The sequence below is a fragment of the Nerophis lumbriciformis genome, linkage group LG25 (genome assembly GCF_033978685.3).
Source record: "Nerophis lumbriciformis linkage group LG25, RoL_Nlum_v2.1, whole genome shotgun sequence".
NCBI lineage: Eukaryota > Metazoa > Chordata > Actinopteri > Syngnathiformes > Syngnathidae > Nerophis > Nerophis lumbriciformis.
Genome location: NC_084572.2, coordinates 30,831,803 through 30,848,101, shown reverse-complemented (window position 1 = coordinate 30,848,101; position 16,299 = coordinate 30,831,803). Strand labels below are relative to the sequence as shown.

Here is a 16,299-nt window from a genome sequence, read left to right as displayed (position 1 = left end):
GGGTGGCCGTCTAAACAACTTTAACACTGTTACAAATAAATACACTGTGAACCCACACCAAACAAGAATGACAAACACATTTCGGGAGAACATCCGCACCGTAACACAACATAAACACAACAGAACAAATACCCAGAACCCCTTGCAGCACTAACTCTTATGGGACGCTACAATATACACCCCCCGCTACCCCCCCTCCCCCCCGCACCTCAACCTCCTCATGCTCTCTCATGGAGAGCATGTCCCAAATTCCAAGCTGCTGTTTTGAGGCATGTTAAAAAAATAATGCACTTTGTGACTTCAATAATAAATATGGCAGTGCCATGTTGGCATTTTTTTCCATAACTTGAGTTGATTTATTTTGGAAAACCTTGTTACATTGTTTAATGCATCCAGCAGGGCATCACAACAAAATTAGGCATAATAATGTGTTAATTCCACGACTGTATATATCGGAATCGGTGATTAAGAGTTGGACAATATCGGAATATCGGCAAAAAAGCCATTATCGGACATCTCTAGTTGTGAGTGATAGGCAAAATAAATAAAAAAGTGCAGTTCCCTTTTAAATACAGACATAAGAGGTGGGTCAACTGACCTTTTCTCCAGATTTTCCTGTAGGACCCCTGGCCCCTCTGGCCCCACGTGCTCCCTGAAAGGACAAGTACAATATTTAATTTGTGTTTGCTGTGTGATCCCATTTTATATTAGGTGCTCACGTTTGGACCCCTCTGGCCGGCGCTCCCTGCTGGTCCTAAGGGACCCTGGGTAACGACACACGAGATCAGACGGTAGGAAAAGCCTTCTAGACTCAAGTCCTGTCTTGTGTTTGGGACTCACTTTTTTGCCTTTTTCTCCAGGCGGTCCCAGTGAACCAGGGAAGCCATCACCGCCCTGAGAATAGACCTCGAGGTTAGCTCTCGTGAACAAATAAATCAACATATCTCCGTGACATCAAATGTATTTTACTTTTGGTCCCAGTCGTCCAGGATATCCTGGCAGTCCAGGCACTCCCAGTTTCCCCTACAAAAAAAAAATAGCAACACTTTTCCAACGCTTTTTCTTTTTCTTGTTACTTTGTGAGCCCTGGACTCTGCACCTTCTCTCCAGAAATACCCAGAGGTCCTGCTTCTCCTTGAGCTCCCATCTGTCCTTTGGGTCCCTCGGGTCCGTCCTCTCCACGTCCTCCCGAAGCGCCGTTGTCTCCGCCGTCCCCTTTGCCTCCCATCTCCCCCTTGGCGCCGGGGAAACCGTCCTCTCCCTTTTGGCGACAGAATGTTACCAGAGATGACATCCAACCCAGATGGCAGTTGATCGGATGTGTCACGGACACGAACGCTCAGGATAGCTCACCTTCTCACCTTTGCTGCCCTTTAGTCCGCGGACTCCATCTGCTCCCTGTCCAAAGTAAGGGACACAGAAGACGGGAGGTCAGGTCACCACGAAGTTACCGACTCTAAATCAGGCTGCAAATTTAACCATCCTCAACTCAGCCTGATCCAACTGTGTTTTAAACATGAAGAACATGCCTGAAGACGAATAATATGTATCCTACCAGGCACCGTGTGGATTGGTTTTCTATGTTTCCAATACACAAAGGAGCACAAAATCATTATTAACTGTACATTTATTTTTCTAACTGCATTTATTGTGACCATGCTTGCCAACCTTGAGACCTCCGAATTCGGGAGATTGGGAGGGGGGGGGGTATATTGTAGTGTCCCGGAAGAGTTAGTGCTGCAAGGGATTCTGGGTATTTGTTCTGTTGTGCTTATGTTGTGTAACGGTGCGGATGTTCTCCCGAAATGTGTTTGTCATTCTTGTTTGGTGTGGGTTCACAGTGTGGCGCATATTTGTAACAGTGTTAAAGTTGTTTATGCGGCCACCGTCAGTGTGACCTGTATGGCTGTTGACCAAGTATGCGTTTGCATTCACTTATGTGTGTGTAAAAGCCGCATATATTATGTGGCTGAGCCGGCACGCTGTTTGAATGGAGGAAAAGCGAACGTGACGACAGGTTGTAGAGGACGCTAAAGGCACGCCCCCAATATAGTTGTCCAGGTGGAAATCGGGAGAAATTCGGGAGAGTAGTTGCCCCAGGAGATTTTCGGGAGGGGCACTGCAATTTGGGAGTCTCCCGGTAAAATCGGGAGGGTTGTCAAGTATGATTGTGACTGATATTTACAGTGTGACAATATCAATACAGTATTTGAACCAGTTCAGTCTTCTCTTTAATTACATACAATTGTCTGATCTAAACGAAGTCAATAGTACACAAACTAAACAAAAGTAAAAACTACTATTTACTGAGCCGCACCAAAAATTGATTCACATCTGAATCGATATATAATTTTAAAAAATGTATTAAAACAAAAAACAAACAAACAAAACAAGAAAAATGCATATATATATATATATATATATATATATATATATATATATATATATATATTTATATATATGCATTTTTTTTTTTGTGCATATATGCATATATATATATATATATATATATATATATATATATATATATATATATATATATATATATATATATATATATATATATAAAAAATATATATATATAAAAAAAATATATATATATATATATACATACTTTTATATATATATATATATATTTATGGTTTGTCTCGATACCAATATTTTGGTACCGGTACCAAAATGTATTCCGATACTTTTTGAAATAAAGGGGAGCACAACAAATAGCATTATTGGCTTTATTTGAACAAAAAAACTTAGGGTACATTAAACATATGTTTCTTATTGCAATCGAAGAACAATTTTGTCCTTAAATAAAATAGTGAACATACTAGACAACTTGTCTTTTAGTAGTAAGTAAACAAACAAAGGCTCCTAATTTAGTCTGCTGACATATGCAGTAACATATTGTGTCATTTTCCATTCTATTATTTTGTCAAAAATATAAAGAACAAGCTGTAAAAACTGATTATTAATCTACTTGTTCATTTAGTTAATATCTGCTTATTTTTCCGTTTCAACGTGTTCTATTCAAATTGTTGTATTCTTTTGTTGAATTTTTTTTGTATTTAGTGTATTAGATTCAGCAACTAGTGTTTGGATCCCACTGTACGCAATATCTGAAGAGCATGGAAAAAAGCATTTCACTGTGGTGTATTCTGCATGTGACGAATAAAACCCTTGAACCTTCTATCTACACTTCTGTTAAAATGTAATAACCACTTATTCCTCTGTTGTGTGAATACTTTACATTAGTTTTGGATGATACCACAAATTTAGGTATCATTACGATACGAAGTAGTTACAGGATCATACATTGGTCATAATTTAAGTTCTCATGTGTCCAGGGACATATTTGCTGAGTTTATGAATATAATATGAATAAAAATTAAAAAAAGATTTTGTGACGATAAAAAATATTGATGTAATCATAGTAGTATCGACTACATACGCTCTTGTACCTGACATCATTACAGTAGATGTCAGGTGTAGATCCACCCGTGGCGTTTGTTTACATTGTGACGGCAGTGAGCTATTGTATCCTTCTACGGTGTGTAGTGAAACATGCTTAACTATTCCTCGTCCTGCAGGGATTATACTGGTAAGAAACGTACTTTATTTGTCGCCATGGAGGCGAGGATTAGTGATTTAGAAGTAGCTAAAACACTGCCGATTGCGGATGGACATTAGCCGCTAGCTAGCTAGCCATGTTTTAAAGCACCTCTTCCTGAGGGCGTTTCAGTGTTAGAGGTTCACCTTTATCGTTAGTTTTTAAGCCAAAATGCGTCCGTTCTCCCTTTTCTATCTACACACTGTGTCTGCTTGTAAGTACTCTGTGATTGTGCGCTGCCGAACATGCTCCGCTGCTCGTGAAACCAGCAATGTCACGATGTGACAACGATGCGCCATCATGCCTGTAAATTTTTTTTTATTGCTAACCGGTACTTTTCAAACAGAGTATAGTACTGTTTTTGATTCAAAATCAATACTTTTTTTTAATAACATTGGGTGCCAGTTCTATGATTAACTACATTCCTCCATAAAATAGATTAACAGCTCTGATTGATTTCTATAGTATTTAGAAGAAAACTGTTTTTGTTTGATTAAATGCTACCCAAACATTTAATAAAGTTAAGTACAAGTAGGCAACAAGTAAGTATGCAACACTTCTCTTTTCTTAAGTAAATATGTACAGCAGATATGATAATCTACATCAACAATATGATTTGTCTGAGTGGCTGAACAGGACAGATTGAAAAATAAATTATTATAATTTTTTTCAAATCGATTTTTGATTTTTTGAATCAATTAGGAATCGTTACAAATAAGAATCGTGAATAATCAAAAGAAATCCAAAACATTTTTGACAACCGTAATATATATATATATATATATATATAAAATAAAAATAATAAAATGAGAAAATTGGTGTGAATCAAGAATCGAATCATCACCCCAAGAATTTGGTTGGGGGAATTTACTTTGTTGGAAAAATCTGTTTCTGCGTCTGTTGGTGACATCTGTGTCTCGGGCTGGCTACTCTGCAAACAAACTGTGCTGTGACGGAGATGCTGAGACGCAGGCCTAATGATGACGGAATAACCTGTATGCCATTTAAAAGTGAAGATTCCAACCATTGGAATATGTTCAATAGTTTAGGACTTACAGTCATTTACAAACTGCACTGCACATTCATAGTTTCGATGTTAAAGGTAAAAAAAAAAAAAAGTTTAAAAATGTTCGACGAGCCAGACTGAAAACTTTAAACGGGCCGTATTTTGTCCAGGTCTGTCTAAGTGGCTAGTTCAGCATGCCTTCTTGTCCGCTCCTCCCACTTGTTCTCACGTGGTGTGTAATATAATTAGCCTCGTTTTCCAGTGATGATAATAATACTTGTAGGAAATTTGAAAGGCATTAATCGGTGACCGACCAATTGGAGCATCTCTATTTACATTTTTCCCAGATCAAAACAATCTAATATTTACATTTTTTTTGTCTATATATTTTACAATTAAGGTACTTTTTAAAAAAAGATAGAATATTTCATATTTCATTAAATTTTTTTCTATCTACATATTTTACAATTAAGGTCATTTAAAAAATATATATATTAGATTTAATATTAACATTTTGTTTCTGTCAATATATTTTACAATTAAAGTAATTTTTTTTAAATATAAAATATAAATAAAAACAATAAAAAAATTCTGTCTACATATTTTACAATTATGATGGTTTAAAAAAAAAAAGATAAATTATTTAATATTAAAAAAAAATTCTGTCTACATATTTTACAATTAAGGTACTTTAAAAAAAAAAGATAGAATATTTAATATTGATTTTTTTCTGTCTATATATTTTACAATTAAGGTACTTAAAAAAAAAAAAATAGAATATTTAATATTTAATTATTTTCTGTAACATATTTTATAATTAAGGTACTTTTTTTTTAAAGATATAATATTTAATATCTATTATTTTTGTCTACATATTTTACAATCACGGTACTTTTTTAAAAGATAGAATATTTAAAAAAAAAATTAGGTCTACTAATTTTACATTTAAGGTACTTTTTTAAAAGATAGAATATATTACAAAAAAATGTTGTCTACATATTTTACAATTAAGGTACTTTTTTTAAAAGATAAAATATTTCAAAAGAATTCACTCTACATATTTTACAATTAAGGCATTTAAAAAAATAGATAGAATATTTAATGTTTAATTTTTTCTGTCTACCTGTTTTACAATTAAAGTACTTTTTTTAAACAGATAGAGTATTTAATATTTGTATTGTATATTTTTACATTTTTCTGTACTGATTTTACAATTAAGGTACTTTTAAAAAAAAGATAGAATAATTAATATTACGTTCTTTTCTGTCTACATACTTTACAATTAAGGTAAACTTTTAAAAAAAGGTAGCATATTGAATATTTAATTTTTTTCTGTCTACATATTTTACAATTAAGGTAACATTTAAAAAAAAAAAAAGGAATATTTAATATTAAAACATTTTCTGAGTATATATTTTATAATTAAGATACTTTTTTTAAAAGATATAATATTTAAGATATTTTTTTCTGTTTACATATTTTACAATTAAGGTCCTTTAAAAAAAAGATAGAACATTTAATATTACGTTATTTTCTGTCTACATATTTTACAATTAAGGTAAACTAAAAAAAAAAAAAAGATAGAATATTGAATATTTAATTTTTTTGTCTACATATTTTACAATTAAGGTACTTTAAAAAAATATATATAATATTTTATATCTATTTTTTTCTGTCTACATATTTTACAATTAAGGTACTTAAAAAAAAATTGAATATTTAATATTAAAACATTTTCTTTCTACATATTTTACAATTAAGGTACTTAAAAAAAAGATATAACATTTAAGATATTGTTTTCTGTCTACATATTTTACAATTAAGGTATTTTTAAAAATATTTCATATTTAGTTTTTTCTGTCCACATATTTTACAATTAAGGTACTTTTTTTTAAAAGATATAATATTTTATATCTATTTTTTTCCGTCTACATATTTTACAATTAAGGTACTTTAAAAAAATTTTTAATATTTAATATTAAAACATTTTCTGTCTACATATTTTACAATTAAGGTACTTAAAAAAAAGATAGAACATTTAAGATATTGTTTTCTGTCTACATATTTTAAAATTAAGGTATTTTTAAAAATATTTAATATTTAGTTTTTTCTGTCTACATATTTTACAATAAAGGTCAACTTAAAAAAAAAGATAGAATATTTAATATTTAATTTTTTTCTGTCAGCATATTTTACAATTAAAGTACTTTTTTTTCAAAAGATAGACTGCTGGAGTAAAAACATAGACAAGGGCTTCATATTTTGGGCTGAATTGGACATCAGGTGCAAAATAAAAAACAACCACCCCTGAGCAAGGTGGAGTTACAAAAGACACAAACAAGCATTTCCAACCTTAACTCCTCTTTGTCCTGGGTATCCGACTGGCCCCTGCACGCCCATGGGACCCTGTAAGCAAACATGCACTTTTAGTAAACACAATAAAAACTACATCAGGAGGTTGCTAATAGCCACAGCTGTTAATGCCAATGTTTTTTGAGCTAATTAGAAATCTTTTTTTTTCCGCTCACGCCTCCAGCGGCAACAAAGACCAACTTTCAACGTAGATGAGATCAAATCTAGACGCCTCACTCCTCCATCAAGTTCATGTTCAACGACCATTTCTTACCGGCAGACCTTTTTCCCCTGGAGTACCTTCCCTTCCTGGGTGGCCCTGTTAACAAAAGGACGTGTACATTTTGTCAGTGAGGTACTGTTGTCCTCGTATAGGGAAAAGTTGCAAGGGGTCTTGTTGCTATGCAACAATAAAGCCGCATTTCCACCAAAATAACCAATCCAAGAATAGACTAGAATAGACTCTACAGTTATGTGTGCTTACTGGAGGTCCGTCAATTCCAGGTAAGCCCTGCATCCCTTTCTTCCCTTGAGGGCCCTATTAGAGAAAAATGAGTCAAACTCCTGCGACCAATCCCAGAGGTGTTCTCTCGTACCTTGTCTCCAGGCAACCCCACTAACCCCTGAGGACCAGGGAAGCCCTGAGGGACATATGGAAATATGTCACAGGTGATAGTGTTCTTTGTGTGTGTGTGTGTGTGTGTGTGTGTGTGTGTGTGTGTGTGTGTACCAGAATTCCAGGGTTGCCTTGCTGTCCAGGTGCTCCGATGTCTCCAGGGGCCCCCTGACAAACACACAAAAACATGACATTGCATCATCATGGGAGCTCGCCGAAGGTAAGGAAGCTGCCTTCAAAACACTCACAATGTTTCCCTTGGAACCTTGAACCCCATCGATTCCCCGAATGCCCTGCGTGGGAAAAACGAGGAGACAGGTATTTAAAAGTGTGTGTATGTGTGTGTGTGTACTCGAAAACTCACCGCCTGTCCCGGGGGCCCGGGACGACCTCTGGGGCCATTCAGACCTCTCGAACCCTGCAACACACATCATGTTTGGTCCTTGCAGGTAAATAGACGCCCCGCACAACAAACAACTGGCAAATCATATTTTATTGTATGCGAATCACAAAGACGACATGATTAAACTAGAGATGTCCGATAATGGCTTTTTTGCTGATATCCGATATTCCGATATTGTCCAACTCTTAATTACCGATTCAGATATCAACCGATACCGATACATACAGTTGTGGAATTAACACATTATTATGCCTAATTTTGTTGTGATGCCCCGCTGGATGCATTAAACAATGTAACAAGGTTTTCCAAAATAAATCAGCTCAAGTTATGGAAAAAAATGCCAACATGGCACTGCCATATTTATTATTGAAGTCACAAAGTGCATTATTTTTTTTAACATGCGTCAAAACAGCAGCTTGGAATTTGGGACATGCTCTCCCTGAGAGAGCATGAGGAGGTTGAGATGGGTGGGGTTGGGGGGGGGTGGGGTTGAGGTGTGGGGCGGGGGGTGTATATTGTAGCGTCCCGGAAGAGTTAGTGCTGCAAGGGCGTCTGGGTATTTGTTCTGTGGTGTTTATGTTGTGTTACGGTGCGGATGTTCTCCCGAAATGTGTTTGTCATTCTTGTTTGGTGTGGGTTCACAGTGTGGCGCATATTTGTAACAGTGTTAAAGTTGTTTATACGGCCACCCTCAGTGTGACCTGTATGGCTGTTGACCAAGTATGCTTTGCATTCAGCTGTGTGTGTGAAAAGCCGTAGATATTATGTGATTTAAGGTTTATTGGCGCTCTGTACTCCTCCCTACGTCTGTGTACACAGCGGCGTTTTTAAAAGTCATACATTTTACTTTTTGAAACCGATACCTATAATTTCCGATATCACATTTTAAAGCATTTATCGGCCGATAATATCGGCAGTCTGATATTATCGGACATCTCTAGTTCACACTTTTGGTATACTTTGTATATTTGACATTGTGCCAAAAGCTACTTTGTGACATAATACACATGACAAAAAAACACATTTTCCATTCCATTCCGATATTTGTAGCCGATATTCATTTGCAGTAAAAGTTACTTAAACATGAATATTATACGTCAGTAAACAGCTGGACAAGGTTTTAAGTTGTTTTTTGGTCTTTAATTTAGCAGCACAAAACAGTCGGGGATTTTACCAACAAAATAAATAAAAAAATTCAGAACAAATCAATGCTGTTGTTAAATCAAGTTTTTATCACCTTCGGCTTTTCAGAATCAGAATCAGAATAGTTTTTATTGCCATTGTTTGAGAACGGGTTCACAAACTAGGAATTTTTCTTGGTGCAATCGTGCAACATAAAACACATATAACACAGAATAGATGACATCTTTTCTATCTTTTAAACAATTTTAACAGGTCATGCAGGCTTTTATCTCATTCCGTCTGGACTACTGGAATCCACTTGACACTGGAATAAGTCCAAGGTCACGTTTACCGTTAGTCCAGAACTCTGCGGCACCGACTTTTAACGGGAACCAAAAAAAAGGGAGCACATCACCTCGATTCTCGCTTCACTGCATTGGCTTCCTGTTCGTTTTAGAATTGATTTTTTTAAATTTTACTGTTTGTTTTTAAAGCTTTGAATGGACATCACGGACCTCATCCAAATTTATGCTCAGGCTCGCACGTTGAGGTCCGAGGGCCAGTTCCAACTTGTGGGGCCTAAAACGAGGCTTAAAAGTAGGGGAGACAGGGCCTTCTCTGTTGTTGGGCCTAAACTTTGGAATGTTCTGGCCCCCACTGTTGAATGTTTTAATTCTCGTCTTAAAATCCACTTTTATTCTCTGGCTTTCAAATTGGCATGAGTCTTGTGGTCATCTGTGTCTTTTATTGTTTTATTCTATTTTAATGATTCTTTTTTATTTTTATTGTTTTATTCTATTTTATTGATGTATTTTATAACATATATATTCAGATATATTCTGTTATTATTATTATTTTACTTGTTTCATTTTAAATGCTTGTAATTTGATTACTTTTTATTGTTTCTTTTTTATGTGCAGCACTCTGGAGACAGTTTTGTTGTTAATAGTGCTATATAAATAAAGGGGATTGGACTGGATTGGAAACACATTTATTACGCGTGTCTAAGAGGACATTTCAAAATATGGGGAATCTTGTGGGAAAATTGGTAAAAATATGGGACTTCTCTACATCACAATAACATGCCATCAACTCAATTTTATACAATTTTATAGCAGTTTATGGATTTAAAACATTGTAAGGTTTACCCCCTGGAATATTGCGAACATTAAAATAAAAACAATTCTGGGCTCCTTTACGTAGATTATAGTTGAGATATTTTTCAAGATAACATAATTTTTTCCTGGATGTTACAGAAAGTATGATAATGTGTGAGTTGCTGCCTGCTCTTCATTACTTACATAATAAGTTTCATACTTGTTAAGATATTTACACAAACTTTACACTAAAGGCCAAACACAAAAAAATCCAGTACCGTATTTTTTGGACTATAAGTCGCAGTTTTTTTTCATAGTTTTTATACTCAGGAGCGACTTATGTGTGAAATTATTAACACATTACCATAAAATATCAAATAATATTATTTAGCTCATTCACGTAAGAGACTAGACGTATAAGATTTCATGGGATTTAGCGATTAGGAGTGACAAATTGTTTGGTAAACGTATAGCATGTTCTATATGTTATAGCTATTTGAATGACTCTTACCATAATATGTTACGTTAACATACCAGGCACGTTCTCAGTTGGTTATTTATGCCTCATATAACGCAGTGGTCCCCAACCACCGGGCTGCGGCCCGGTACCGGACCGTAGATCGATTGGTACTGGGCCGCACAAGAAATAAAAAATAAAAAATAAAAAATAAATAATAATTTATTCTTTTATTTTTTTATTAAATCAACATAAAAAACAGAAGATACACTTATAATCAGTGCACCAACCCAAAAACTTCCCTCCCCCATTTACACTCATTCACACAAAAGGGTTGTTTTTTTCTGTTATTAATATTTCTGGTTCCTACATTATATATCAATATATATCAATACAGTCTGCAGGGATACAGTCTGTAAGCACACATGATAGTATTTTTTTATGACAAAAAAATAAATAAATACCCTCCACCCCGGTCCGTGGGACAAATTTTCAAGCGTTGACCGGTCCGCAGTTACAAAAAGGTTGGGGACCACTGATATAACGTACACTTATTCAGCCTGTTGTTCACTATTCTTTATTTATTTTAAATTGCCTTTCAAATGTCTATTCTTGGTGTTGGGTTTTATCAAATACATTTCCCCAAAAAATGCGACTTATACTCCAGTGCGACTTATATATGTTTTTTTCCTTCTTTATTATGCATTTTCGGCTGGTGCGACTTATACTTCGGAGCGACTTATACTACGAAAAATACAGTACTTGATTGAATCTCGACACATGAAACTCACCGCGCTCCTTTGGTGAACCCACGCTCTAAGCGTTGCCGAGGTTTGTTGAACGGACGCCGTTGCTGCAAATCGCGGAAGCAAATAAAACGGAGCCGGTAGAATGCCGGGGAGGAAGGACAAATACTGGATTTCCCGTCAAAAAAGGAAGTTTTGACAGGAAAGCAAAAAAGACGTACTGAAAGGGGGCAAACAGGGCAAAAGGGCTGGTGACTGAGCAGTGTTTATTACTATCTACTTCACTAATATTTGTATATCCTAAATAAATACTGGCATGTATATATTGTATCTGATGATGTACTTCTGCTCTAATTGTATAAAAAAATAAATTAAAAAAAAATTTAAAAAAAGAAGGCTGGTACTGATTAAAAAAAGGTTAATACATCAAAATGCCAAATATCGGCGCCAATAATCGGTCGATCTCTAAACCAGAATTTCTTAGAGGGCCCCCCGAGAGGGCCGCCAAAAAATATCTGTTTCTCAGCTGTGGTCCGTATGGGCCGCAGCGGTACTCAGTTGTAATACACTTTTCCACCACTTGCGGCAGTAAAGACAATATCAACACGTTTTGTAGAAGTTTCTTAAGCGCACAAATTATGACTAAAGTGGTGAAACGGAATTTTCATTTGTACTTTATTTTTCATTGGCAGTTTAGTTAGGAAATATTTACATTATTAATTTAGTTTATTTCTTTTAAAACAACAACATTGTATGTATCCGTTTTTTTTCGGCATTTGTTTATGGGTATGTTCAAAATTATTTTGTTCAGACAGAAAAAAATCATTTTGAACGCAATCGATTTAGTTATTTTTAGTCCCTTTTTATGCAGAATACTTGGTTAGTATTTAGTTTTTTAATCTGCCTGACCTAAGCCTATGTTTTTTGTGTTAAATCAGGGCTGTCCAAACTCTTTGACTCAGGGGCAAATACATTTGGTTGAGGACCGAAAGCCATGTAAAGTAACTATATATATATATATATATATATATATATATATATATATATATATATATATATATATATTCATATATATATAAATATAAATATATATATATATATATATATATATATATATATATATTCATATATACACGCACACACATGTAAATATATATATAAATGGATATTAAGAGTACCGTATTTTTTGGACTATAAGTCGCAGTTTTTTTCATAGTTTGGCCGGGCTCCAGTGCGACTTATATATGTTTTTTTCCTTTTTTATTATGCATTTTCGGCAGGTGCGACTTACACTCCGGTGCGACTCATACTCCGAAAAATACGGTATGTGAAAGTTGACTTTTGCCTCGTTTACTTCTGTAACAACATTCTTAAAGCTTTGTAATCAATCAGAAGTATCAAGCAGTTAAAACGCACCAAACGTGGATAAGTGTGGAGATTGTTTAACATTTTTTCCATCATGCTTTGTAATGGATTTAAATAGGTATAATTTTGCTCTGTTTATGGTGCATGGACATTTTTTATCATATCCACAAAATTCAGTGAGCAGGTTGTGTTATGTGTGACCATGTCTGCTGACATTTTGTGCTGGTTGGAATTTTTATTTTTGTTGCACCATGACTCGGTAAGGTTGTTTGCATTGGGTCATATAAGTTAATGCTGCGTATACATTTATTCACAGCATAATTATAGGCCATTGACCTGAATTACTCACATTGTCCACTAGATGGTGACACAGTAGCTGCTACAAGATTGTCAGACCTATTAAACAACTGCAATCTCCCTGTGTGTAAGACTCCTTAATTTTTGACAATTGGCGGGCCAAAGTGAGGGCTTTGACAGGCCGCATTTGGCCTACAGGCCGTAGTTTGGACACCATTGTGTTAAATAGACAATAATCTTTGTGATTAACATATGATATTATATCATTTGACAAGATTGCTAACTGTAAGTAGGTTAAATATAACTATTGAATATTGTGGAGGGAGATGTGGCCAGCGCGCTTGCAGGAGCAAAGGTCACCGGCGCTGTTTATGGTGCTGAGGACGAGCACCATCAGATAGGGGCGGGGCATGTGCTGACGGCGAGACACAGCTGGCAGGTGATTAGATTTCACAGGTGGTACCTGTTAATCTAATCATCTGTTGTCTTTAACAGTGAGCGGCCGGGTGCAGGAGGGGGAGGAGTATTGGGAGAGACTGAAAAGTCGAGAACGAACGTTTGTCTGATGAGCTGTGGAAAAACCCTATTAAACCTTTGTCAACTCTGCATCACCTGGCGTATGTATCAGTGGGACCGCGAGAACGCAACTTCTACAAATATGATTAAAATCAAGAGTAGGGATGATGTTCGAAATCGGTTCTCCCGGTTGCTCGATAAGAAAAGAACCGATTCCATGGACTCAAATCCCTTTTTGAGAACTGGTTCCCGTTATCGAGGTCATTAGAGTAAAGAAAAAGAGTTGGTTCTTTATTCGAATCCCTGGGAACGAATCCCTTCCCACGTACAGGAAATGCCCTGTGGGACCTGCAATGTTATGCACATTTGATTGTAGATTCTTACTGACACCTTGTGGCGATATGAAATTACTACGCGTCATTAGTTTGGGCACTTCCGGGTTGAGACAATTGAGAAGTAGACAAGTTGTGTTAGCTCTTACAAGCCTTGGAAAAGATAAGTCTGTAAGTAAACTGTTTAACTTGTTTATGCAACTCAATATTAAGGTGGAAAGTGGTTAAGTTTGATAGTAAGATGTTTATTGAAAAACGATTTTTGTGCACTGTTTCAATGGATGTTTTGAGGACTTAAAATGGCTGCCAGTCGTGTATTTCCACCATCGAAATAGTTTCAACACTCAGAAGTATTTGATGATAGTACTGTATATTTGTGTGAAGCTAATATTTACATATTGTGTATTACATTTCAGTATGTTAATTGAATCACATACAGTAGCTTATACATTTGTCATTGTGTGTATTTCAGTTTAAAAAAAACAAAAACAGTCCAGTGCAAGACAAAAGTAAAGATAGGAAAAGACAAAGCAAGATCAACAACAATAAAGAGCCTAAATGGATTAATCTGCTTTGGATTGTTTGTTAGCTGTCTCCCAAGCTGTATAACCTCAACACGTATAGTGAGGGCAGAACAGGCAATATGCAATTATTGCCAGGCTTCGCTCTCATGTAAGGGGAAGAATTGTTGATTGATGACTGTGGTGTTCTTAGTGTCATAGTGTGTGTAGTTAGTATGTTCCAATAGCAGCAGAAGTGCACTTTTTGGAGAGCTGTATTATTTTCAGTTTTGTGCCCAAGGGACTGATTTTATTTAACACTATATTAATATTGACAGGTTGTTTTTGTGTTACTGTATACATTTGTTTTTCTGAAAAATCCCACTTAATATACTTTGGGTAACAACAGTCAATATTTTTTTAGGGTGGTAACAGTCAATATTTATTTATTTATTTATTTATTTTTTTTCTTATAAAATAAAAGTGAGCTTTTGTTAAACCAAATATTGTTTTTTTTTTCCATATACAACAACATATCTGGATTCGATAAGAGAATCGATAAGGAATCGGTTCGATAAGAGGATTCGATAATGGGCTCGAACTCGATCATTTCTTATCAAACATCATCCCTAATCAAGAGTAAGATGACTAATTCAGTGTTAATATTTAAGTGGGCCCCCGGCCTCTCTGTAGTGCAAAAGTTGGACCCCGAGGTCAAAAATATGAAGAACCCCTGCTCTCAACCAAACCGCACCAGAGCTCATTTGTCAGCGGACTGAGACCGCCTCCTCGCGCTCTCTTGTTTGGCGTTTGTTGCCTGCTAGGATTGTGATGCTAGCGTTCACATGTAAAGGAAGTCAACAAAGCACACGAGCAGAACAAGCAGCCATTCAGCCTCAGACGTGTGTGGGCACTCACAGCATCGCCTGATTGTCCTCTCGGTCCAGGCGGCCCCTCAGAACCCTGCAAATATCAACATACAATATTAAGAACAAGAAGACACCTACTCACAGACGCAGACAAAAATAGCACAACTTCTACCTTTTCTCCCAGCTCTCCTCCAGAACCCACCGGCCCTGGCTTGCCCCTCTCGCCCTGAGGGAAGGCAAAGATGGCCGTTAGTCGGATGAGATTCTGAGCGTAGCTTTTCGTGACCGCTTAGTGCGCCAGCTTACTTTATGTCCTTGGTTTCCTGGTAGACCGGGCAAGCCGTCGAATCCCCTGTCCCCCTACGACGAGAGACGGTTTTAGCAAGACGAGTGCGACCACCGCGAGAGTCGTCCTCACCTTTGCGCCCGTCTCTCCGATAGCGCCGCGCCCGCCGTCGGCCCCCGCTCGGCCCTAACACACAAAAATTAGCTGCATTCTGTGACCGGGACTGGGTAAATATGAGGTCAAAGGCGCACCCTTTTCCCGAGACGGCCATTCTGTCCGGGCATACCCGTCGCTCCGGGTGGACCCTATGGAGGGAGCACAGTATTAAAACTAAGAGTGAAAAATGTGTGTTGCTATGACAACCAGTTTACTTACAGGGGGTCCCATTTCTCCACTGTTCCCTTTCAGGCCTGATGGACCTTGGTTGCCCTAGGAGAGATTATACAGTAGGTACTTTTAGTCACATGTTTGTGACTAAATTCGAAAATTCGACAGAAGACCCTTCTGTCGAATTGGTTACATTTGCAGACTGCAGAAAAGATTGTTGGTGTAGAACAGGTGTGCCAAATTTTTTTGAGTGGGGGGCCGTGGTAGGCTTAAATAAATTGGGGCCAAAAGCCAACTGCATGCAATGTAACTATATACATATATATATATATATATATATACATACACGTATACATATACATATATACCGTATTTTCCGCACTATAAGGCGCACCTAAAAA

General features: G+C 36.3%; 1 protein-coding gene across 2 annotated transcripts in view; it reads right to left on the bottom strand.

Annotated features, from left to right (window-relative positions):
* The window catches only part of LOC133621806 (uncharacterized), a 150,893-nt gene that overhangs the window by 30,287 nt on the left and 104,307 nt on the right, over positions 1-16,299 (bottom strand). For both annotated transcript variants that reach the window (XM_061984177.1, XM_061984176.1), the window contains exons 17-35: positions 15,947-16,000; positions 15,823-15,876; positions 15,704-15,757; positions 15,592-15,645; positions 15,458-15,511; positions 15,335-15,379; positions 7,946-7,999; positions 7,830-7,874; positions 7,696-7,749; positions 7,562-7,606; positions 7,450-7,503; positions 7,240-7,284; positions 6,966-7,019; positions 1,354-1,398; positions 1,100-1,261; positions 970-1,023; positions 841-894; positions 720-764; positions 599-652 (exon numbers count right to left, since the gene is read on the bottom strand). In XM_061984177.1, the coding sequence (XP_061840161.1) occupies positions 599-652; positions 720-764; positions 841-894; positions 970-1,023; positions 1,100-1,261; positions 1,354-1,398; positions 6,966-7,019; positions 7,240-7,284; positions 7,450-7,503; positions 7,562-7,606; positions 7,696-7,749; positions 7,830-7,874; positions 7,946-7,999; positions 15,335-15,379; positions 15,458-15,511; positions 15,592-15,645; positions 15,704-15,757; positions 15,823-15,876; positions 15,947-16,000 (1,080 nt within the window). The remainder of the gene's footprint in view (positions 1-598; positions 653-719; positions 765-840; positions 895-969; positions 1,024-1,099; positions 1,262-1,353; positions 1,399-6,965; positions 7,020-7,239; positions 7,285-7,449; positions 7,504-7,561; positions 7,607-7,695; positions 7,750-7,829; positions 7,875-7,945; positions 8,000-15,334; positions 15,380-15,457; positions 15,512-15,591; positions 15,646-15,703; positions 15,758-15,822; positions 15,877-15,946; positions 16,001-16,299) is intronic.